The following is a 23599-nucleotide window of genomic DNA, read 5'->3' on the forward strand; positions in this document are numbered from 1 at the left end:
GCACTGTGTTGCTCATGAGGTCTGTAAGTGCTGATGGGTTGGGGTCGGGGGGGAATGGTGATGCGCAGCTCTTTTATCCCCAGAGCAGGAAGTTCATGCCTGCTACTGTTCAGAAAGCCCTCACAGAAGAGCAAACAATCTCCACTCAGGCCCTCATATTCTTTCAGATCCCTGACTTCACCCTGCCTGTGTCTGAGCCGTCTCCCTACTAGTCAGCAGAGTACTCCTGTGTTTTAGCTCAGGCATACGGCTGGGTTTCAACATTCCAAATTTTAGAGACCCACTGTGCTATGGACCCACGCCGTTCCTTTGTGGGAGGGTCTTGCTGTGCTGCAGCTGGTGCCAGTTGGTCCAGAAAAAGCATTCACATGTTCACACAGGGGCTCAGAGTTTATGATAAAGTGCAGCAAAATGTCGGCACCAAGCTTTGCTGTTTTCAGTAGGTGTTTCTGTTCCTATGCTAATGAACCAGGCAGGATGTTGGCACCCGTCATCTCTTTTGTCTGCTGAGAAGCCTTGCCACCCCTCCCAGATCCACTCCAAAAAGGGGAACTGTATCTTCCAGTGCGATCCTGGGGATCCTCAGACCACACTGTCTGCTCCTGGGCTTCTGCCCTCCTTCCCCATAGGAGCACTGTGATACCCACAAGGGTCCACCTGGCAGTGGCACGGATTTCTAAAACTTCAGACTTTGGGCTCCACTGCTTGTAAAAACTTGGAATAATCAGCTGCTGTAGTTTTCCCAGTCAGTCATTTTGGGAAGTGTTTCTTTTGGCAATCCCCTGCACTGTGCTTTCTATTTCTCCATCTCTGTCTTTCTTTCTCTCTCTGAGATCAAGGCTCCCTCCCTCCACAGCACCCACGATTCTTTTCTCCCCAGAATCACATTTTTGCAGTTCTTACCTTCTATGTTGTGGCTTCTTTTCTCCCTCTAGTTCTCAGTTTGTTCTCTCAGCATTACAACATATTTTTTTAGTGTTTGGAATGTTTTGATATTTATCTAGGTATGTTTGAGGGACAAGGCAATCACAAGGTCCCCTACTGCTCTGCCATCTTAACCCATATCCCTTTTTTTCCATATACACACACATACACACACACACACACACACACACACACATATATATAGTTTTATTTTAATTTATAGTTAACATATGGTATTAATGAGGGCTTCTAAATTCTTGCTTCTCACTTTATTCTGTGTGAGAAGAGGCAAGTGAAGATGTTGCCTGCCTTATGATAATGATACTTACATATACATTCACATATGATCCACAAAGTAATGCAGGATTGGTACTTTTCTCATGCTGTTAACTAAACAAGTTTAGCCCTTGAAGCAGTTGCCTTAGGATTTCATATTGAGGTTCAGAGATATTTAGGTGTCATTTGACCGACTCTGAGTTTTTAACTTGGTAAAATGGGACCACATTTATGGAAGTTATCTCAGATTACAGAAGGAACTAGTGGAGGATGGGACCACTAGGACCCGCGTCTCCAATTTCTTTTTCCTACGCTCCCTTGGAAAAGATGGCCTTGGGAAATAAACCATTCTCTGACCATACTAGATTACATTGCTGTTGGCTAAAATAACAATTTTGGCTAACTTCTGATCTTAAGCTTTTCAAATAATATTTTAAAATTTCTGTAATAAAGGAAAAATTAAGCTCTCTGGAAATCTAAATGTGATACAAATTTCAGCATTTTATTCATTTCATAAAAGAATCTGAAGTTACTGTTACATTGAGAGGCCCCAAATTCTTAGTCTATGTTTGAGTCATTTAAATGGCAGTAATTAAATTTAGAAAATAAATATTGAACCCTCAAAAGCCAGAGATGGGAGAAACTGTATTTAGAAGAACAGGACACTTAGTTGAAAGCTCATATCTGCTTTATCTGTCGTTATCAAATATGTTAGATATACATATCCTTTTGACTAAATCTAAGAAGTTGAATGATTGTATTCATATAAACTTGGCATTTTGTTAATTCTCTGATATAATATTAGAAACAGTTCCTGATAGAATGTTAATTATTTTTCTAATTAGGTAAGTGTCATGTACTCCTTCTAGAAAATATTGAGAAAAAATGAAGTTTGTGTAGAGTTTATATCAACCAAAATATCCTACTATCCAAGGATAACCCTTGTTAAAATGTTGGGATATTTGTGTATGTGTATGTATAACATGTTTTTTATTCTTATTACAATAAGAATGTATGTTCATCGTAGGGTGTTTAGAGACTATAAGTAATTAGAAGAAAGTGAAAATCACAATATGAAAACTGCTACAATAAATATACCATAATTCAAAAAAATTTTTGCCCTACCTTTGAACTTTTAGGATATTAGTATATAATATTTTAAGAATATGAATGATACTTTGGTTCTGCAGAAATAACTATCAGGTTTAAGCCATACTAAAAAATAAGTATGCTATGTTTTGACTTCTCATATTGGGAGAGTTTCAGGAGGACTGGATTAGTCAACAGTTTGCAGAGGGTTTAATGAACTTGAACTTAGGAAGGACCCCTGACGTTGGCATAGGGGGAGGAGTGAAAAGCAGCAAGGCTTTAGGAGCTAAAGAAGTTAGGGAAGAATGGTAGCATTTATAGACCACTTGTGCGTACCATGTGTCAAAAAATAAGAAAAACTAAGTCGAAAACTAAGAATAACTTGAAGCAGCTATTCTTTGGGCACCAACGTTCTTTTAGTGATGAGTGGATATTTATGAAATTTTTTAGTGAGTCATAAGGGAACTGGTGGAGAGAGAAATTCATGATGCTATGAGGTAATCCCAGTATCTCCATTCCAGGCTGAAGAGTATAATTCACTTTGGGACTTTTGACCCCCATTTGGGTCTCAGGACACTTAGAGTCATTAGGCTTTCATTCAGCAAGTATTTAAAGAGCAGCTCATAAGTCCTGAGTGCTGAGGAGACAACCATAAACCATACATAGCAGAAATAAGATGTGGTTCCTTCCAAGCTTAACAAATGAATAATTGACTAGTGGCACATGAATTCTTTCATCTTTACCATAGGAAGTAATCTTAAAGATTTTATTTATTTATTTGACAGAGAGAAACACAGTGAGAGAGGGAACACAGGGGGAGTGGGAGAGGGAAAAGCAGACTTCCTGCCGAGCAGGGAGCTCAATGGGGGGCGTGATCCCGGGACTCTGGATTCAGGACCTGAGCTGAAGGTAGACGCTTAATGACTGAGCCACCCAGATGCCCCTAGAAGTCATCTTAGATGCACTCATGTTGTCTCTTTTTTTTTGGTAATTAATTTTTAAAGATTTCATTTATTTATTTTTGCGTGAGAGAGAGAGTGAGCACAAGCAGAGGGATGGGCAATGGGAGAGAGCAGAGCTAGAGAAGCAGACTCTCGACTGAGCAGGGAGCCTGATGTGGGACTCGATTTCAGGACCCTGGGATCATGACCTGAGCTGAAGGCAGGCACTTAACCAACTGAGCCATCCAGCTGCCCTTGTTGGCTCTGTCTTAAGTCACTCTAATAGGTCTGATTTTTGTTGTTGTTAATAGTGTGGTTTTGGCAGTTTCTGCCTTTTGAGTTTGAATTCTTGCTCTGTAACTTACAAAATTATATAATACTGAGCAAGTTACTTAAACCGAATCTTCTATTCTATAAATGAGCATAACAATACCCATCTATTAGAGTTGTTGTAAGAATTAAGTGGATAATAAATATGCAATATGAAACTTAATACCTGCTTCATCACAGGCTTTCAATGTTAGCTCCTGTGATGAAGATCATGGTGGTGGTGACAATGATTCCTTGGAGTCTAATTTGGTGTTTTGTCCCTAGTTCTGTCCACTTAATGTGACATGGCAAAAACAACAGAGATAGAGATAGATATCAGGAAACAAAAGGTTGATTGATTTGGAGTGGGTAGGATCAAAACAAGATGTGCCAAGTCCCACCCATTGTTGGAAGGAGGTCTCCTGAGCGATGTTGGTTTTTGGAAAGATAACTTGGTTTCATGGAAAAAATATTACACTGTGTCATTAGTCTTGAATTTCAGCTTGAGGTTCTAAGTCATTTGTTATTAGAAGAGTTAATACATGTGAAGTACCTAGAACAGTGCCTGGTACACAGAAAGTACTCTAAATGTTTCTGTCATTATAAACTGTTATCATTCATTCATTTAGTTTACCCATAATTTAACAAATATTTAGTGAGAGCCTGCCAGCTGCCAAGTTGCCTGCTAGACATGCTGGGTTCAGGGTGAACTAGATAATCAGTTGCCGTTTTGAAGACAGGGTCTAGCAGAGGGAAGGTCTGCTGTTATTGGTCAAGTCTCTAAGCCCTTCTGGGCCTTAATGTCTTCATCAATAAAATAAAGTTTGGCTGTCAAATCTTACAACAGTATCTTCCATTGACACTATTTTCCTGGCTGAATATATGCTGATTACTTATTTATTTACTGAATGTTTATTGATACCTACCATATGTAGGCCCTGTGCTAGGTGCTAGGAATATAGTAGTAACCAGAGCACAGAGCAGACACAGCATCTGCCCTCATGGAACATTAAGTCCAACGCACAAGGCACAGGTTGATTGGTTAGTGTTACAGAGGGGAAAATGCTAGGCTTGTGCTATTGATTTATGTGACAGAAACAAAATATATATATTACTCTTGATAGAAGATCCATTATAAAACATTACTCCAGATTTTTTCCCTCCCATTTCGTGAGTTTATATTGTCTTGTCTGCTTAAACAGGAGCTGCTGGACATCATGGAGACAACTTGGTAGAGAAGATCATCTCAGTTCTTCCCCAGCTTCCAGGCCACACCAACGATGTGATGGTTAACATGGTGGAGCTTACGGCACTCCAGAATGAGGAGAAAAATCAGAGTATGGTTGCACCAGGCTGTCTTGCACAATCCAAGTAAGATACACAGGTTTTTTTTCTTCTCTTGTCCTTCTCCCTCTTCCCTTTTCTATTTCCCTGAGGCCAACTGTTTCTGTAGGAGGGAAACAATGATTAGTTGGCCTGGTTGAAAAATTCACAGTGGATGACATTTAGAAAAAAGCATTTTTTCCCCCTAACTTTGAAATAACCCATACCGATTAAACCACAATAAACCAAAAAGTATGGAATTGTCATTTATAGAGATATCATTTAGATGTAATATTAGTTTGTTCTGAGAATCAGTTAGGTGAGTCAATTTATACATCTCCATTTCTCAGATGGTTTCACATGGAATTGAATCCAGGCTTACTCAATTTCTTTTTCCCAGTGGGCTTTTTCACACACAGCTATGAACCAGTGCCATCTTTCTACATGGAAAGGATATGCTCTGGGACATCAAGGAGAGGAGTTTTTATTTCTGTGTGTATTTTTCAAATGCTTAGAGAAATCAGAAAAAGAAGATGGATTACTTCATGTTATGCAGAGTTTCAAAAATAGAAGAACATTTCTCCAGAAATATGACAATAAAAAGCTTACAATAGTCACCTCCTCTACTCTGTCCTTCATCAATAATTCTTACGAGAAAAAAAAAGTATTAGAAGGTGAAAAAATATTTGGGTATCTGTTTCCCTTATCTCTCTGTTTTTAAACAAAACAGGATATTTTGCATTATAGTTTCAAATCTTAAAAGTAGCAAATACATTTGGAATTTCCTATCATATCTGGAATTAGTTTTCAGCTCTTAAATTTTTCAGCTTTTTAAAAAATTTATTTATTTTTTTTTAGGTAGTTCATAACATTTATTGGGTGCCTGGGGTGTATGGGCCAGTGTAGGATGAAAATGGAAAGTTCTGCACCCTGTCTTTTTTGTAGACTTATGTACACAAGAAAAGCATAGGCCATGAGCTCACTTTGGTAGTCCATATACTAAAACATAGGCCTATGGGCTTGAAGCTATACAAACCCGGAAGCAACTGTGATTGGCGATGTTTGTAGCTGTTCAGAGGGCCAGTCAGAAGTTACTTATCAAGGACTTACTATGAGCCTTCTTTGGACTAAGTAATAGGAAGGACATAAAATAATAGAAAGTATCATTTTTGCCTTCAGGGACTACTTTTCTTATTGGGTAGTCCTTTTTACACACCGGTTCAATCAAAACACAGTAGAAATTATATAAAGTCAAGACCAGGTGTCTGTTACAGATTATAAATCCTACAGGATCAGGTCCACACGGTCTTTGTAGATCAATGTGGGCCTTGTGGAAGTGGTGATGCTTGACTTAATTATGTCTTGAAGAATTCAGAAAAAGAGAAGGGCTAATGTGAGCATAGGTATGGAAACAAGAATGGTCAGGGCTGGATAGGATGGGGTGTGAGGAAGAAAGACCACCTCACTGGATCCCCAGTGTCATCAGCAGTAATGTTTTTCAGGACTAACTGGGTACTAAGTGCATTTCCAGGCATTTTACATTTGGGAAGTCATTTAAGTTTTATGATAACCTAATGAGGTTGGTGTTGTTTTCCCCCCATTTTACCAGTAAGGAAACTGAGGCAAAGAGACCTTAAGTAATATAGTTAGCAGGAGGTGGGGCTGGAATTTGAGTCCAGAATGTTTGGCTTCAGAGCTATGCTCTTAAACTTCTGTGCTATCTCCATAGGGCCGAGAGGGGAGCTAGGCTCCTGAATAGATTTAAAGAGACAGTGAGAGACAAAAATGAAGTTACTTGATGATTTAATTTTGAGAGTCCTATTCACTCAACGCAGCAGTTACACTGGCAATACAGATCAATTTTGGCTGATTTCAGCAAAAATAGGAGTTTATTAAAGAGATTGGATAGCTGACACAATCAAAGGAAGAACTTTTTTTTTCTTTTAAAGGAAGAACTCTTAATCAGATTTTGGAAAGGTCAATGCAGTTCCAGGGGTCTAGAATTTAGGAAAAACCTCTTCAAGGCCTTGACATCAGAGAGACTGAATTTTAACTCTTTTTGGTCACGAGTCATTCTGTTTAAGCTTCAGATTCTAAGGGAAAATGTGAGATTGGCCTCACGTAGGCTTTGTGCCCACGCTCTGCCCAGGGGTGACTGGGAGCAGTTCATACTGGTTGAGAATTGTGCCAGGATTGTATGGCCTGGTGAAGGGGTAGTTTTTCAAAGGAAAATGGAGACATTTATCAAAAGAAAGGCTGCTGAGTAGGCGGAAGCAGTAGATGCCCTTTAATAATAATAGCGCACGCTTATATAGGATTTACTGTGTAACAGGCATTGTTCTCATCACTTTATATATTGTGACTGGTTTAATTCCCACAGCCTCTCTATGAGGTGGGTCCTATTACCATCCCCTTTTATAGATGAAGAAGGAGACTGAATGACATGCCTAACGTGGCACATACAGTTAGAAGTGGTGGGACCTGTATTTGAACCCCAGTAGTTTATCTCTAAAGTCAGTGCTTACCATTACTCTATGCTGACTCCTCAGAAGCCTAAGAAAATTAGAAAAAAAACAAGTGAGCACCCCAGAGAAGTTTGCAAGAAGAGAGAAGATTGGAATCCAGTGTTATTGAGTGGGACCAAGCAAATTCTGGCAAGTGCAGTAGGACAAATGTAAAGAATCTCTTAGATCTATGAGTTGTATTGTGATTATGACCAATTTATTTAATTTTGATTCCCCAGCATTCATTCTACCCCAAACTTAGTCTAAGGCTTGAACCAAATCAGCCTTAGAATCCCATTTCCCTTGCCAGTGATGGCTTTAGAAATGGGGAGGTGATAAGAGAAAAAGTCTTCCTAGGGCTTCTTGATTGGGTTTCTTTGCTTCTGAAAAGAGACTCAAGAAAGATATGTGCTCTCCCCTCTTCCTCCCTTAAACCTCCCCCAGTTCTCAGGACTCTAAGTCCTGAAAGTGCTGAGGGATTCTGCTTACAACCTGAAGTTGAAGCTGACACGTGGAAGGTGGCATGGCCACAGGTGTCACAGAGGAGAGCAGTGGTGGGATACTGTGCCTGGCCCCCATATTATGTAGGAGAGTATGCTTCCTTATTGTTTAAGCCAAATCGAGTTTCTGTTTTCTATTACTCGCAACCAAAGTCTTCCTAACTGATACATTTTCTGTGCCTCATTATTTCATCTATAAAATGAGGGCATTGGCCTAAATGACTTCTAAGGCTCTTGGTTTTTAAAATAAAAAAAATTTTCATATATTAATTAACCCCCCAGTCTTTATTTCCATTGGGTGTCTTTTCCTCTCATTTGACTCTGAATGAGTATTGTCATGAAATATGAGTTTTGAGAACCATCCAAGTATAAGGGCATGGTCATACATGTCAAAGGCAAGGATGAGTTCTAGAAGGATCTGAATAAAGAACACTTTCATTAGAGCAGATTTGGTGAAGTAGAAGGACTAGGAGTCAGGCTGCAGAAGGTAGAGAGAGAGGTAGTGAGAAAGTGACAAATAAAGGTTTAAAGCAATAAAGAGAAAAATTAGGTAGTTTCTTGACAATTGCTTGGAATACTGAGAGAATTGTACTGATCAATTTCAATTCCAAAAGAGGAATTGAAATGAATTACAGCTTTTGTAGTATAAACTGTACTTCCATCAAGATAATCACAACCATTACTACCTCCTACACCTCCCCCCAAAACTTCTCAGGGAAACGAGCATGTGGATAAAAAAATTAGTGCTAAAATGAAAACAGATAGGTGCTTGGCAATAAACAATCTGCCTACAATGGGATAATCTTTAGAAAGCAGATCTCTAACTATGATATAATCGTTGATAATCAAAATTTACTAATATAATTTTTATAAAAGGCTGTGTGTAATCCTAGCGATTAAAGTTACTGCCAATGCAAATGAGAAATTGATGACTTTAAATGAATTATATGACTTGGCTTTCCAGTCCTTGTCCATTGGTCCCTGGATTACATGGAGTCTTTTGTTCAAGAAGGAGGCAGAATCCTTTCTGTTCTTACGTGTTTCTTCTGTTGAAATTGGTTTCTGTTCTCTGCCCTAGCTCCACTCTGTCTGACCTGTTACTCTTTCAGTTCATCAAGTAGCCCACACCTGATCGCCCAGGTGCATTTGCTACTTCCGGCTTGCTGCCCCTGACTCCGGGCAAACCCATGACCCACGTCGCTGCTGGTTCTGCCTGGTCCAGTACCCACTTCTCCCAAAGCTCCCCATATGCCTTCAGGTCTTTCTGCCATCTTAGCACCTCTAGCATTTCACATTTCCCTTCTCTGTTTTACTGTTTTGCTCCTTAGCACTGTCTAGTATACTTATCTATGTTGTTGTATTTTTTAAAAAATATTTTATTTATTTGAGAGAGACAGATATAGTGAAAGGGAGCATGAACAGGAAGGAGGGGGAGAAGTGGACTCCGTGCTGAGTAGGGAGCCTGATGCGGGGCTCGATCCCAGGACCCTGAGATCATGACCTGAGCTGAAGGCAGATGCTTAAGCTGAGCCATCAGGTGCCCCTATGTTGTGTTTTTGTGTCTTCCTTTCCTAGAAGGCTATAGAGAAACTCCCTGCTAGGAAGTTCCCTCAGAGGAAGATGATTTGTCTGTTTTGTTCACTGTAATGTCCCCAATGCCTAGAACAATTACCTGGCACTCAAGGGATATTTGTTGAAGTAATAAGGGCAGGATCCCTGTGTCGAATGAAGATGCTGAATTAAGAGAGTATGAAGCCAAACCTGAGCATAGGAGAGATTAGTTTGGAGATGTCTAGATTCTAATTATTGGATAAATGAAATGCTCTCATTGTGTTAGCAAAACATAGAAAAATTGGCCAAGCAATACTTACCTGTGGGATTTCTTTCATGGATGGATTGTGCACACATATAGAATAACCTATTACATTCAGTCATCACTAATTTGTAATTGCAAATCAGTTCTGTAAATTGTGTTACGCATGTGATGGAACTTCAAATATCTATTGAAATAGAATGAAGAATGAAGAATGAAGAAGTTGTTTATATACTGATAAGCAGTGAGCTTGATGACGTATTTCAAATGAAAAACGTGAGGTATAACATGCCTATTTGTACAATAGGGTGAAATACACATATTTGCTTCTAAATGCACTGGAAAAAAATATATATAAATGGAAAAATGTGTAAGAAACTGATGATGTTGGCTTCTTCTGTAGAGGAATGCTGCAGTCTGGGGGCACACTGAGAAGTTAGTGAAATGAGTAAAGATGGAGGGAGGAGCCGCAAGTCCTACTCCATATACCAGTTTCTGTGCTTTGAATTTTCAATCCTGCGAATGTATTTTTTATTAAAAATAGAAACTAGATTTAAATAAAACCACTATTTCCTTCTTAAGCTAACTTAAGATGGGATTCTGTGCTTCAAGGAAGGAAAGTAGCTGTCTTTTATTTTGGAACCTCTGCAATGCTTAACTTCTTAAGAGGCCAAAACCTGGGGCACCTGGGTGGTTCAGCTAAGTGTCTGCCTTTGGCTCAGGTCATGATCCCAGGGTACTGAGATGGAGCACTGCCTTCTCGCTCTCCCTCTGCCTGCCGCTCTCCCTGCTTGTGCTAGCTCTCTCTATCAAATAAATAAATAAAATCTTTAAAACAAAAAAGCCAAAACGCAGCACTGTAATTATTTGTTACACGTTCTGTCTTCCCTACTATGTTGTAAATTCCTTCAAGGTAGTAACTGTGCCTGGAACTCTTAAGAGGTGTTAATAAATTGAATAAAAAATGAATAAATGATTGAGTAAGTCTTGATAATAGATTGAGACCATGTTTAAAAATGATTACATCAATCCATGAGAAGCCTTATCTACTTCACTTTAGCACTTAAGTCACTGTCTAGCATTGCTACTTGGGATCTATCTAATCTATCTTATTTCTTCCTTTAAGTTTCTTCTTTGTACTTAAAATTCACCTCATTGTCTAGGTGAGTAAGAAGAAGGAAGGTTAACACTAAGTGCCTGAATTTTGTTAAGGCATTATGCTAGGTATTTTAAAATGTGTTATTTCACTTAATTCTTTAACAAAACTTCAACTAAGTGAATTTTAAAGAGCTATTTTCTAAGAGGGAGATGGGCAGAGGGAGAGGGTATCTGAGAAAGAATCTTAAGCTGCTTCCACATCCCGCACAAAACCTGATGAGGGGCTCGATCTCACAACTCCATGATTATTAGATTATGACATGAGCTGAAATCAGGAGCTGGACTCTTTTTTTTTTTTTAAGATTTTGTTTATTTATTTATTTAACAGACAGAGATCACAAGTAGGCAGAGAGGCAGGCAGAGAGAGAGGGGGGAAGCAGGCTCCCTGCTGAGCAGAGAGTCTGATGTGGAGCTCGATCCCAGGAACCCGGGATCATGACCTCAGCTGAAAGCAGAGGCCCAACCCGCTGAGCCACCCAGGCGCCCAAGGAGCTGGACTCTTAACCAATTAAGCCCCCCAGACACCCACTAAAAAAATACTGATTTTATTAATGGATTCATGAATCGGGCAGCATCCTCTCTAGCAAGTGGAGGGGAGCTCCAAAGGGCTATAGAAAAGGAAAGGTTTTAAAAGGTAGAGAGGAAGTGGAAAAAAGGAAATTATTAGCAAAGAATCCATTGTTTTAGGCGAGGTTACTCTCCTAAGTGGAACAGAAGGGGTCTGTCAGTATTTCCTAGTGCTCACTAGGAAATTTTCATGTTGATTGATTAAAGGTTACATTTCTGAGGGGCTGGAACTGCAATTAAGTTCCGTATTAAGTCTTGATTTACCGATTTAAGGCCTTAACCTAAGTGATGCCATTTTGGGCCTGTAGTTTTTCTTTTAACAATTCTAAAAGCAGCTCTACAAGGTGGATATTCTTCTTCTTTTCTTTTTTTTTTTTTAAAGATTTTATTTATTTAACAGACAGAGATCACAAGTAGGCAGAGAGGCAGGCAGAGAGAGGAGGAAGCAGGCTCCCCGCCGAGCAGAGAGCCCGACGCGGGGCTCGATCCCAGGACTCTGGGATCATGACCTGAGCCAAAGGCAGAGGCTTTAACCCACTGAGCCACCCAGGTGCCCCGATATTATTCTTTTCTTTATTCCAGTAGAAGTTTTGAGAAAGAGACTTAAGTAATTTGCCCTAAGCCAAACTGTCCCTAAGTGATTGAATTAGGTCATTTAACAAAATTATTTTTTAATTCTAGGGCACATTTCTTTTCTACTGTATCATGACTCTGATAGATGCTTACTTGAATAAATAAATGTATAAATAAACCATAAATTCAGAAACAGTGGGTCTCCTAGTTTATGAAAAGCAATACTTTAAATCCAGTTTTCTTGTTAGTTTTTATTTGGGAGGTGGGGGTGTTATTTTCCTATACTATTTAGCAATGAAATAAATGGAGTAGATCTTATGGAAAAGAGATAAATGCCACAGTGGTTTCAACCTAAACAATGATGAGCCAATTTGTTGTTAACTTTCACAAAGTCAGGTAACCTGATAGTGGTGTTTATCAAAGTCATTAACTAGACCCTTGAAGTCAAACATTGTTAAATCACCTCTTACTAGACATACATTTTTCTCCCCTTTCCTTGGTTTCCAAGTAGCAATTACATATTACAATTAGAGACAACATTTTCAGAGGGAAAAAAGGTAATTTTTCTTAGAGCCAGAGGTACTAGTCTGATTTTAAATTTACCTACAGATAGAATAACTGAACTTGTATGTGAACATTATGCAAAGTATATTTAATGTAGAGTTTGAGGTGGAAAGCCAGCACGCAAGAGAGTGTGTTATCACATAGCAGTTTGTGAATGACGTTGGCACAGGTACAGACTATGGGCATCTCCTCAGCTTGTACCAAAAAATAAACAGTATTAAAAAAAACAAACAGAACTATTTGGGATTTCTGGCTGGCTCAGTCGGTAGAGAATCTGACTCTTGATGTTAGTGTTGTGAATTCAAGCCCCACATTGGTCAGGGAGGTTACTTTAAAAAAAAAGAAATAGCCTACCCCCTCCAAAAAAAAAACCCAGAAGAAGCTATTCAAGTAAACATCGCAGATTGAGTAGGAGGAAGACCTACTTATTCTTAGCATACAGTTTGCTATATTTAACTTTTTTGGGGGAATTCTAAAGATCATCTGGTCTCAGTTACGGATTTAGAAAAATGAATCAATAATTTGTGGATGATGGGGGTGAAATAAAGCAGGGTTTTTTTCTGAAAATGAGGGGATAAATGTATCTTCTAAGAAATAAATAATAAGCCAGAGACAGTTAAGTTCTAGTTCTTGATAAAGAACTATGTTTGTTATATTTTTTAGAATTCCTTTTTAATGTGTATTTAAAAAAAGAAGATTTGAAGGTAGAAATTCTTTTTCTATAATTGCTTACATATTGCAACTCTGTCATGGTATCTGTTAGCTAAGGAATGTACAAGCAATCCCCAGAATCTTTTCCATATTGAAAAATTTAAAGTGGCTTGTGGTCTCTGTGTTTTGAGAACACTGAACTCTGGGTCATTGTGGCTTTGGGATCCATAATTTATATGGAAACTATGGCTCCTTTAGAAAAAGCTAAGAATTCTCTGAAGGCAGCTAAAACTGAGAAGGAGGAATGGAAAGACTCATTATATTTGAGCGACAAATTCCTGATTAGGTTGATGTTTACTACCAAGCAAAAGTCAACAAGTCCAAACATCTAACTCCTCATGAGTTAGCCAACCACAGCCTTTATTAGGGCTTCTAAATCTTAGGTTATGTAGACTAGAGTGTATTCAGTAGCATGGCAGGACTTTCCCACACTTCTGGCTACAGCTTCTCTCTTCTATTGTGCGCTGGTATTCTTGTACGAGGGCCCCTTTCTGTTTTTTTTGTTTTTTTTTACTTCTGCCTTCTGAGAGCCAGGTCACACTGGGATTGTGACCGGTGGTAGGGTGGCTGGGATCAATAGGGTAGGGGTAGTTCCCTTCTTCCGGGAAGAAGAAAATAAGAATGGGATGGTTTTATCAATAAAGAAGGCATTTTGGGGGTCCAAGTTCGGAGAGGTCTGAAATCCAGGAAGCTCATTTGGGTGAAAATTCAGGAAGTTCATCGTGGATGAAAATATGGAAGTGAACACTCCAAGCATGTTAATGTATGTTGTAATTTACTTACAATATTTATTCATCACCTACTGTGTGACAGGCACTTGATGAAGACAAGATCTCTGCCATCATGGAATTTTTTCTAATGGGGGAGAGAAAACAAACGGATTAATAAGTGGATATAGTGTCCGCCAGGAAGTGCTGTGAGGCAAATAAAGCAATGTAAGAAAATCAAGAGTGACTAAGGATCTGGGGTGGTTAGTAGGTGTATGGAGGGGATAGGAGAGGTCTTTTAAACAGAGACTTCAGGGAAGTAAATTATAAGCCTTGTGGATATCTGGGTCTAGAACATTCCATCCTAAGGAAAGGACTACTTGTTCAAAGATAACTTTTGATGTTAATATGCTTCCCCCAATAGCTAATTTTTTCCTGTACTTATGTTCAATCTGTATATTCTCTCTTTTTTGCAAATGGTGAGATTTTGTTCTTTTTGATGGCTGAGTAATATTCCATTGTGTGTGACTGTGTGTGTGTGTGTGTGTGTAGCTTCACATCTTCTTTATCCATTCATCAGTTCATCAGTTGATGACATTTGGACTCTTATAATAATTACTATTGTAGATAATGCTGTTAAAACATCAGGGTGCATGTATCCCTTTGAATTAGTATTTTTGTATCCTTTGGGTAAATACCTAGTAGTGCAATTGCTGGATCATAAGGTAGCTCTATTTTCAACTTTTTGAGGAACCTCCATACTATTTTCCAGAGTGACTGCACAGTTTGCTTTCCCACCAGTAGTGCAAGAGGGTTCCCCTTTCTTCACAGCCTTTCCAACACCTGCTGTTTCTTGTGTTGTTAGTTTTACCCATTCTGACTGGTGTGAGGTGGTATCTCATTTTAGTTTTGATTTGTATTTCTGTGATGATAAGTGATGTTGAGCATATTTTCATTGTCTGTTAGCCAACTGTATGTCTTTTTTGGAAAAATATCTGTTCATATCTTTTGCCCATTTTTAAACTGGATTATTTGGTTTTTGGTTGTTGAATTTGATATATTCTTTATATATTTTGGATTCTAACCCTTTATCAGATATGTCATTTGCAAATATGTTCTCCCATTCTGTAGGTTACCTTTTAGTTTTGTTGATTGTTTCTTTTACTATGCAGAAGTTTCTATCTTGATGAAGTCCCAGTAGTTCATTTTTGCTTTTGTTTCCCTTGTCTCAGGAGACATACCTAGTAGGAACTTAATATGGCGGATGTCAAAGAGGTTGCTGCTTGTGTTCTTCTCTAGGAACTTAATGGTTTCCTGTCTTACCTTTAGGTCTTTAATCCATTTTGAATTTATTTTTGTATATGGTGTGAGAAAGTGGTCCAGTTTCATTCTTCTGTTGTGGCTGTCCAGTTTTCCCAACACCACTTGTTGAAGAGACTGTCTTTTTTCCATTGCATATTCTTTCCTGTCTTATTGAAGATTATTTGACCATAGAGTTGTGGGTCCATTTCTGGGTTCTCTGTTCTGTTCCATTAATCTGTGTGTCTGTTTTTAAGCCAGTACCATATTGTCTTAATCACTATAGCTTTGTAAAATAGCCCCCAGGTTTGTTCTTTTTTAAGATTTCTTTGCCTATTCAGGGTCTTTTCTAGTTCCATACAAATTTTAGGATTATTTGTTCTAACTCTGTGAAAAATGCTGGTGGTGTTTTGATAGGGATTGCATTAAGTGTGTAGATTGCGGCAGCTCTTTCTGCCCATTAGTCCTATCCGTATGCTTTAATAAAACCACTTCTTGCACCAAAATAAAATAAAGTGAAAGTGTAGGTTGTTTTGAGTAGTATAGACATTTTATAGACATTTTAACCATATTTCTTCTTCCAATCCATGAGCATGGAATGTTTTTCCATTTCTTTGTGTCATCTTCACTTTCTTTCATTAGTGTTTTAGTTTTCAGAATACAGATCTTTTTTCTCTTTGGTTAGGTTTTTCCTAGGTATCTAATGGTTTTTGGTGCAATTATAAATGGAATTGATCCCTTGATTTCTCTTTCTGCTTCTTCATTATTGGTGTGTAGAAATGTGACAGATTTCTCTGTTTATTTTGTATCCTATGACTCTTCTCAATTCATGTATCAATTCTAACAATTTTTTGGTGGATCGTTTTGAGTCTTCTATATAAAGTATCATCTCATCTGCAAATAGTGGAAGTTTGACTTCTTCTTTGCTGATTTGGATGCCTTTTATTTCTTTTTGTTGTCTGATTGGTGAGGCTAGGACTTCCAATACTATGTTAAATAACAGTAGTGAGAGTGGGCATCCCTATCTTATTCCTGACCATAGAGGAAAAGCTCTCAGTTTTTCCCCATTGAGGATGATAGTAGCTGTGTGTTTTTCATATATAGCCTTTATTATGTTGAGGTATGTTCTGTCTATCCCTATTTTGTTGAGGGTTTTTATCAAGAATGGATGTTGTATTTTGTCAAATGCTTTTTCTGCATCTATTGAAAAGATCACATTGAAAAGATCACAGGTGCTTATCCTTTGTTTTATTAATGTGATATGTCACGTTGATGGATTTGTGAATATTGAACCACTGTTGCAGCCCATGAATTAATCTCCCTTGATTGTAGTGAATGATTTTTTTCAAATTATTGTTGGATTCAATTTGTTAGTAGTCTGTTGAATTTCTTTATTCATGTTCATCAAGGATATTGGCCTATAATTCTCTTTTTTAGTGGAGTCTTTGTCTGGTTTTGTAATCAGGGTAATGCTGGCCTCATAGAATGAGTTTGGAAGCTTTCATTTCTATTTTTTGTAACAGTTTGAGAAGAATAGGTGTTAACTTTTCTTTAAATGTTTCGTAGAATTCATCTGTGAAACCATCTGGCCTTGGACTTTTGTTCGTTGGGAGATTTTTGATTACTGATTCAATTTCTTCACTGGTTATTGGTCTGTTCAAGTTTTCTATTTCTTCCTGTGTCAGTTTTTCAGTGGCTTATGTTTCTAGGAATTTATTCATTTCTTCCAGTTGTCCAATTTGTTGGTATATATGCCTTTTCATAATATTCACTTATAAGAGTTTGTATTTTTATGGTGTTGGTTATTATTTCTCCTCTCTCATTTGTGACTTTATTTGTTTAGGTCTTTTCTCTCGTGTTTTTGATAGGGGGAAGCATTTATTAATTTTATTATTTTTTCAAAAGATAAACCAGTTCCTGGTTTCATGGATCTGTTCTATTGTTTTTGTTTTGTTTTTTTTTTTAGTTTCTATATCATTTATTTCTGCTCTAATCTTTATTATTTCCTTTCTTCTGCTGGTTTTAAGCTTTGTTTGCTGTTCTTTTTCTAGCTCCTTTAGTTGTAAGGTTAAGTTGTTTGAGATTTTTCTCATTTCTTGAGGTAGGCCTGTATTGTTATGTACTTCCTTATTAGGGCTGCTTTTGCTGCATCCTAAAGGTTTTGGTCTGTTGTATTTTCATTTTCATATGTTTCCATGTTTGTGTTTTAATTTCTTCCTTGATTTCCTTGTCGACCCATTCATTCTTTAGTAGCATGTTGTTTAACCTCCATGAATTTGTGGTCTTTTGCAATTTTTTTTTTTTTTTTGTGGTTTATTTTGTTTCATAGCATTGTGATCAGAAAGTACATATGCAAGTGAATTGGGGGAAACTGGGAGGGGAGATGAAGCATGAGAGACTGTGGACTCTGAGAAACAAACTGAGGGTTTTGGAGGGGAGGCAGTGGGGGGATGGGTGAGCCTGGTGGTCGGTATTAAAGAGAGCACGTATTGCATGGAGCACTGGGTGTGGTGCACAGACAGTGAATCTTGGAACACTGAAAAACATAATTAAGATGTTAAAAGAAAATAAAATCCTAATGAGACTGGAAAAAAAAAAGAAAATATGTATGGTATGATATCAATCTTTTTGTACAAGTGGAGGCCTAATCCAGTATGTGATCTATTCTGGAGAATGTCCCATGTGTGCCTAAAAAGAATGTGTATTCTGCTGCTTTAGGATGAAATGTTCTGTGTATATTTGTTAATTACACCTGGTCCAGTGTGTCATTCAAAGCCATTGTTTCCTTGTTGATCTTCTGTTTAGATGATCTGTCCATTGCTGTAAGTGGATTATTAAAGTCCCCTACTATTATTGTATTGTTATTAATGAATTTCTTTATATTTGTTATTCATTTTTTTTTATGTATTTGGGTGTTCCCATGGTGGGAGTGTAAATATTACTATTGTTATATATTCTTGTTGGACAGTACCCTTTATTATGATATAATGTGCTTTTTCATCTCTTGTTACAGTCTTTAGTTTAATATCTACTTTGTCCAATTTAAGTATAGCTACTCTGGCTTTTGACATCCATTTGCCTGATAAATGTTTCTCTGTCCCCTCTTTTTCACTATGCTGGTGTCTTTAGGTCTAAAATGGTCTCTTGTAGGCAGCATAAAGATGGGTCTTATTTTTTGTATCCATTCTGACAACCTATGTCTTTTGATTGGAGTGTTAAGTCCATTTACATTCAGAATAATTATTGATAGATATGTATTGAGTGCCATTTTATCATGTGTTTGTCATGGTTTCTGGAGATTTTCTCTGTTTCTTTCTATCCTTTGTTGCTTTGGGTCTTTATTTCCCACTCAAAAAGTAGCCTTTAGGGGCACCTGGGTGGCTCAGTGGGTTGAGCTTCTGCCTTCGGCTCAGGTCATGATCTCAGGGTCCTGGGATTGAGCCCCACATTGGGCTCTTTGCTCAGCAGGGAGCCTGCTTCTCCCTCTCTCTCTCTCTCTCTCTGCCTTCCTCTCTGCCTCCTTGTGATCTCTGTCTCTCTGTCAGATAGATAAATAAAATCTTTAAAAAAAAAGTAGCCTTTAATATTTCCTGTAGGTCTGGTTTAGTGGTCATGAACTCCTTTAGTTTTTGTTTGTCTGGAAAGTTCTTTATCTCTCCTCCTATTTTGAATGACAGCCTTGCTGGATAGAGGATTCTTAGGTGCATATTTTTCCATTCAGCACTTTAAAAATATCATGCCACTCTCTTCTGGCTCATGAAGTTTCTGTGGAGAGTTTTGCAGCTAGTCTTACGGGTCTTCCCTTGTAAATTAGGGACTTCTTTTGTCTTGCTGCTTTTAGGATTTCTTTTTTTTATCACCATATTTTGCAAATTTCATTACAATATGTCTTGGTGTTTGGCTGCTTTTGTTGATTTTGATGGTTGTTCTCTATGTCTCCTGGATCTGGATATTGGTTTCCTTCCCCAAATTAGGGAGGCTTTCAGCTATATATTTCCTTAATTTTCTGCCCCCTTTTCTCTCCTTCTTTTGGGACTCCTATGATACAAACGTTATTACATTTGATGGAGTCATTGAGTTCCCTAAGTCTATCTCATGTCCTATAATTCTTTCTCTCTTTTTTTAGCTTCAGTATTTTCCACAGTTCTATCTTCTTTATCATTTATTCATTCCTGTGCTTCTTCCATCCTTGTTGTCATTACATCAATCTGTTTTGAATCTCAGTTATTGCATTTTTCAATTCTGTTTTTTAACTTTTATCTCTGTAGTAAAGGCCTCCCTGAAGTCTTCCATGCTTTTCTCAAATCCAACGAGTATCCTTATGATTGTTGTTTTAAATTTTCAAGCAGGCATATTCCTTATATCTGTTTCGATTAGATCTCTAGCTGTGACCTCATCTTGTTCTTTCATTTTGGATGAATTCCTCTGCCTTGGTGTTTTGTCTAAGTCTGTCTTCTGCTCTGTGTTAGAAAGTTTGTTATATTTCCTGCTCCTAAGAATAATGGCTTTATTAAAAGAGATCTTCTTCTTATAAAGAAAGTCCAGGGCCTGGCACTTCAGGTAGTGTCTACGGTGTGTGCTGCTTGTTCTCTCCTGTTGTGTTTTGGCTGCTCTCTCCTTCAGGCCAACTGTCTGCAGAGGCAGTGGGCAGTGTTTGGACCTTGTCCAGAGTGTGGCAAGATTTACCTCAGTGTGCTCTGCTCTGCTTGTTAAATGAGACCTGATTCTGCTTCCACTAGAGTAGAAGCCTTGCAGAACTGGTCAGAAGGTGTGGTTTGGACAAGGGTTTCTGCTGGTCCTCCAGGGAATGGGCCTGCTGTGCTGGTCCTTAGGCACACTTGCCCAAGAAAAGCAGTACCATCAGAGTGTGGGGGTGGGGTGGTGGGGGGGACTTAGTCTGAGCAAGTTAGGCAACTAGTGTTGGCACAGTGCTGTTTACTGAAGTTAGTTTATGCTCTGGGGTGGGGGCAGGAAATTGTGCCAGCAGCTCCTTTTTCCCCAGAAAGGGGTCTCTGTGCTTGCTCCTCTCTGGGAAGCACTCCCAGAAGAGCAAATAATCTCTTCCCTATGTGTCCCAGGCATTTTTCACCATTTTTGCACTGTCTTGTCTATAGGTTGCTTGCCTGACTTCTCTCTAGGAGCAGCTCAGTGCCCTCTGGATTCTGTCTCATCCAAGCCTGCTGACTTTTAAGATGCCGAACTTTAGGGACCTGGTATAGTAGGGAGCTATGCTGGACTTCTGATGGAGGGTCTCAGGTATCTCTGTGCCTGTGCTGAGGGGCAGGCAAGGGAAATGGTGCCCACCAGCTCTTTTGTCCCTGAAGAGGCATCTCTGTGAAACCCATGTCTCACAGATGCATTCCAAGAAGAGCAAACAGTCTCTCCCTGTGTACTTTAGGTAATCCTCAGATGGTGCCATCTGTCCCCGGGTTGCTTGCATGCCTTCTCTCCAGGAGTAGGGGAGTACACTCAGAGCTCTAGTGTGTTCCAGGGAAAAGACTTGCCTATGGTCCTCCTACTGTGCCACCATCTTAGCTCCCCTCCCATCTGCATATCCCCTTAAAGATGATGTATGAAGTTCAGTTTATCGGGTTTTCCTCTTATGGATTGTGCTTATGGTGTCAAGTTTAAGAACTCTATCTAACCTTAGATTCTGAAGATTATCTATGATTTTTTGTGTGTGTAAGTTTTATAATTTTATGTTTTACATTTAAGTCTATGATTACCTTTTTGAACATTCTTTACTCAAGTAAAATTAACATACAGTGTTATATTAGTTTCAGATGTACAATATAATGATTCCAACAATTCTGTACATTACTTGGTGCTCATTATGATAAGCATATTCTTAATTCCCTTCACTGACTTCACCCATCCCTCCACGTACTCCCCTTCAGTTACCTCTAGTTTGTTCTCTATGTTTGAGTCTGGTTTTCTCTCTCTCTTTTTTTTGTTTGTTGATTTTGTTGTTTAAATTCCACATGTGAGTGAAATCATGTAGTATTTGTCTTTCTCTCACTGACTTATTTCACCTAGCATTATAGTTTGTAAGTTCATCTACGTTGTTGCAAAGGGGAAGATTTATTCTTTCTTGTGGCTGAGTCGTATTCTTTTTTTTTTTTAATCCTTAAAAATTTTTATTTTCTTCTTTCCAAATTTTTACTTAAATTCCAGTTAGTTAATATACAGTGTATGTATTAGTTTTAGGTGCAGAATTTAGTGATTCAGCACTTACATAGAACACCCAGTGCTCATCACAAGTGCCCTCCTTAATCCCCATAATCTGTTTAACACCCACCTTCCTTCCAGGGACCCTCAGTTTGTTCTCTGTACTTAAGAGTCTGTTTCTTGGGTTGCCTCTCTCTCTCTCTTTCTCTCTCTCTCTTTTTTTTTTTTTACCCCTGATGTTCATTTGTTTATTTTCTTCAATTCCACACATGAGTGAAATCATATGGTGTTTGTCTTTCTCTGACTATTTTGCTTAGCATAATGCTCTCTAGCTCCATCCACATCATTGCAAATAGCAAGATTTCATTCTTTTCGATGGCTGAGTAATATTTCATTATATATATACACACCACATCTCCTTTATCCATCAGTAAACAGGCACTGGGCTCTTCCATACCCTGGGGTATTATTGAAAATGCTGCTATAAACACTGGAGGCAGGTTTTAAATAAATAATTTTCCTCAAAGGGTAAAAAACATTTTGCAAAGTTTTCTTTAATTGATGTCATTTGAGTATCCACATGCAGTTATAATATTTATCCAGAAGTGGGGGTAGAGCTCAGGGGTAGAGCATTTGATTGCAGAAGTGAATACAATACAAGAGCATAGTTTCTTAGTCATTCCCAAAATTCTGACCACAGTTAGAGGCCAGACTCTATTCTTGGCAAATACCAGGAGAAAAAAGACCCAGCTGAGTAATATTCTGTTGTACATATATACCACATCTTCTTATCCACTTACCTATTGATGGAAACTTGGGTTGCTTCCATAACTTGATTACTATAATAATGCAGCAGTAAACATAGGGGCACATGTGTCTTTTTGAATTAGTGTTTCTATTTTATTTGGGTGAATACCCAGTATCAGAATTAATGGATCATATGGCAATCCTATTTTTAAATTTTGGAGGAGTGTCCATACTGTTTTCCCCAGTGGCTTCACCACTTGGCATTCCCACCAACAGTGCATGAGGGTTCCTGTTTCTCCATCTTGCCAATACTTGTTACTTTTTTGTGGCTTTGATTTTAGCCATTCTGACAGGTGTGAGGTGGTATCTCATTGTGGTTTTGATTTGCATTTCTCTAATGATTAGTGATAAAGAGCATCTTCTCATGTGTCTGTTGGCCATTGTACGTCTTCTTTGGGAAAATGTCTATTCATATCCTCTGCCCATGTTTTAATTGGATTATTTCTATGCTGCTGAGTTGTGTAAGTTCTTTATATATTTTGGATATTAATCCCTGACTAGATATGTCATTTGCAAGTATTTCCTCCTATTTAATAGGTTGACTTTTCATTTTGTTGATGGCTTCCTTCACTATGTAAAAGCTTTTTATTTTGTTGTAGTCTCAATAGTTTAATTTTGCTTTTGTTTCCCTTGCCAAAGGAGACATATCTAGAAAAATGTTTCATTGGCTGATGTCAAAGAGATTACTGCCTGTGGTTTCTTCCAGGAATTTTATTGTTTCAGGTCTCACATTTAGGTCTTTAATTCATTTTGAGTTTATTTTTGTATATGGTATAAGAAAGTGTTCCAGTTTTTCACTTTTGCTTGTCGCTGTCCAGTTTTCCCAACACCATTTGTTGAAGAGATTGTCTTTTTCCCATTGTATATACTTTCTTCCTTTGTTGTAGATTAATTGACCACAAGATTGTGGTTTACTTCTGGGTTCTCTATTTTGTTCTATTGATTTTTGTGTCTATTTTTATGCCATTACCATGCTGTTTTGATTATTACAACTTTGTAGTACATCTGGAAATCTGGGATTGTGATACTTCCAGTTTTGTTCTTTTTTTTTTTTTTTTTCAAGATTGCTTTGGCTATTCAGGATCTTTTGTAATTTCATACACATTTTAGGATTATTTGTTCTAGCTGTGTGAAAAATGCTGTTGATATTTTGATAGGGATTGCATTATATCTGTAGATTGCTTTGGGTAATATGGACATTTTAGTAATATTAATTCTCCCAAATCATGAACATAAAGTATCTTTCCATTTGTTTGTGTTTTCAGTTTCTTTAATCATTGTTTTTTCTTTAAACAAATTTATTTAATAACAATAATATTATTATTTTAAGTAAGTTCTGTGCCCACTGTGGGGCTCGAACTTATGA

At 38.0% G+C, this 23599-nt stretch overlaps 1 protein-coding gene across 1 annotated transcript in view; it reads left to right on the plus strand.

Annotated features, from left to right (window-relative positions):
- The window catches only part of LOC116875764 (sec1 family domain-containing protein 2), an 86045-nt gene that overhangs the window by 15578 nt on the left and 46868 nt on the right, over positions 1-23599 (plus strand). The window contains exon 2 of the mRNA XM_032871853.1: positions 4742-4910. Coding sequence (XP_032727744.1) covers positions 4742-4910 — 169 coding nt within the window. The remainder of the gene's footprint in view (positions 1-4741; positions 4911-23599) is intronic.

The sequence above is a fragment of the Lontra canadensis genome, unplaced genomic scaffold (assembly GCF_010015895.1).
Source record: "Lontra canadensis isolate GAN:19392208 unplaced genomic scaffold, GSC_riverotter_1.0 scaffold1, whole genome shotgun sequence".
NCBI classification, from domain to species: domain Eukaryota; kingdom Metazoa; phylum Chordata; class Mammalia; order Carnivora; family Mustelidae; genus Lontra; species Lontra canadensis.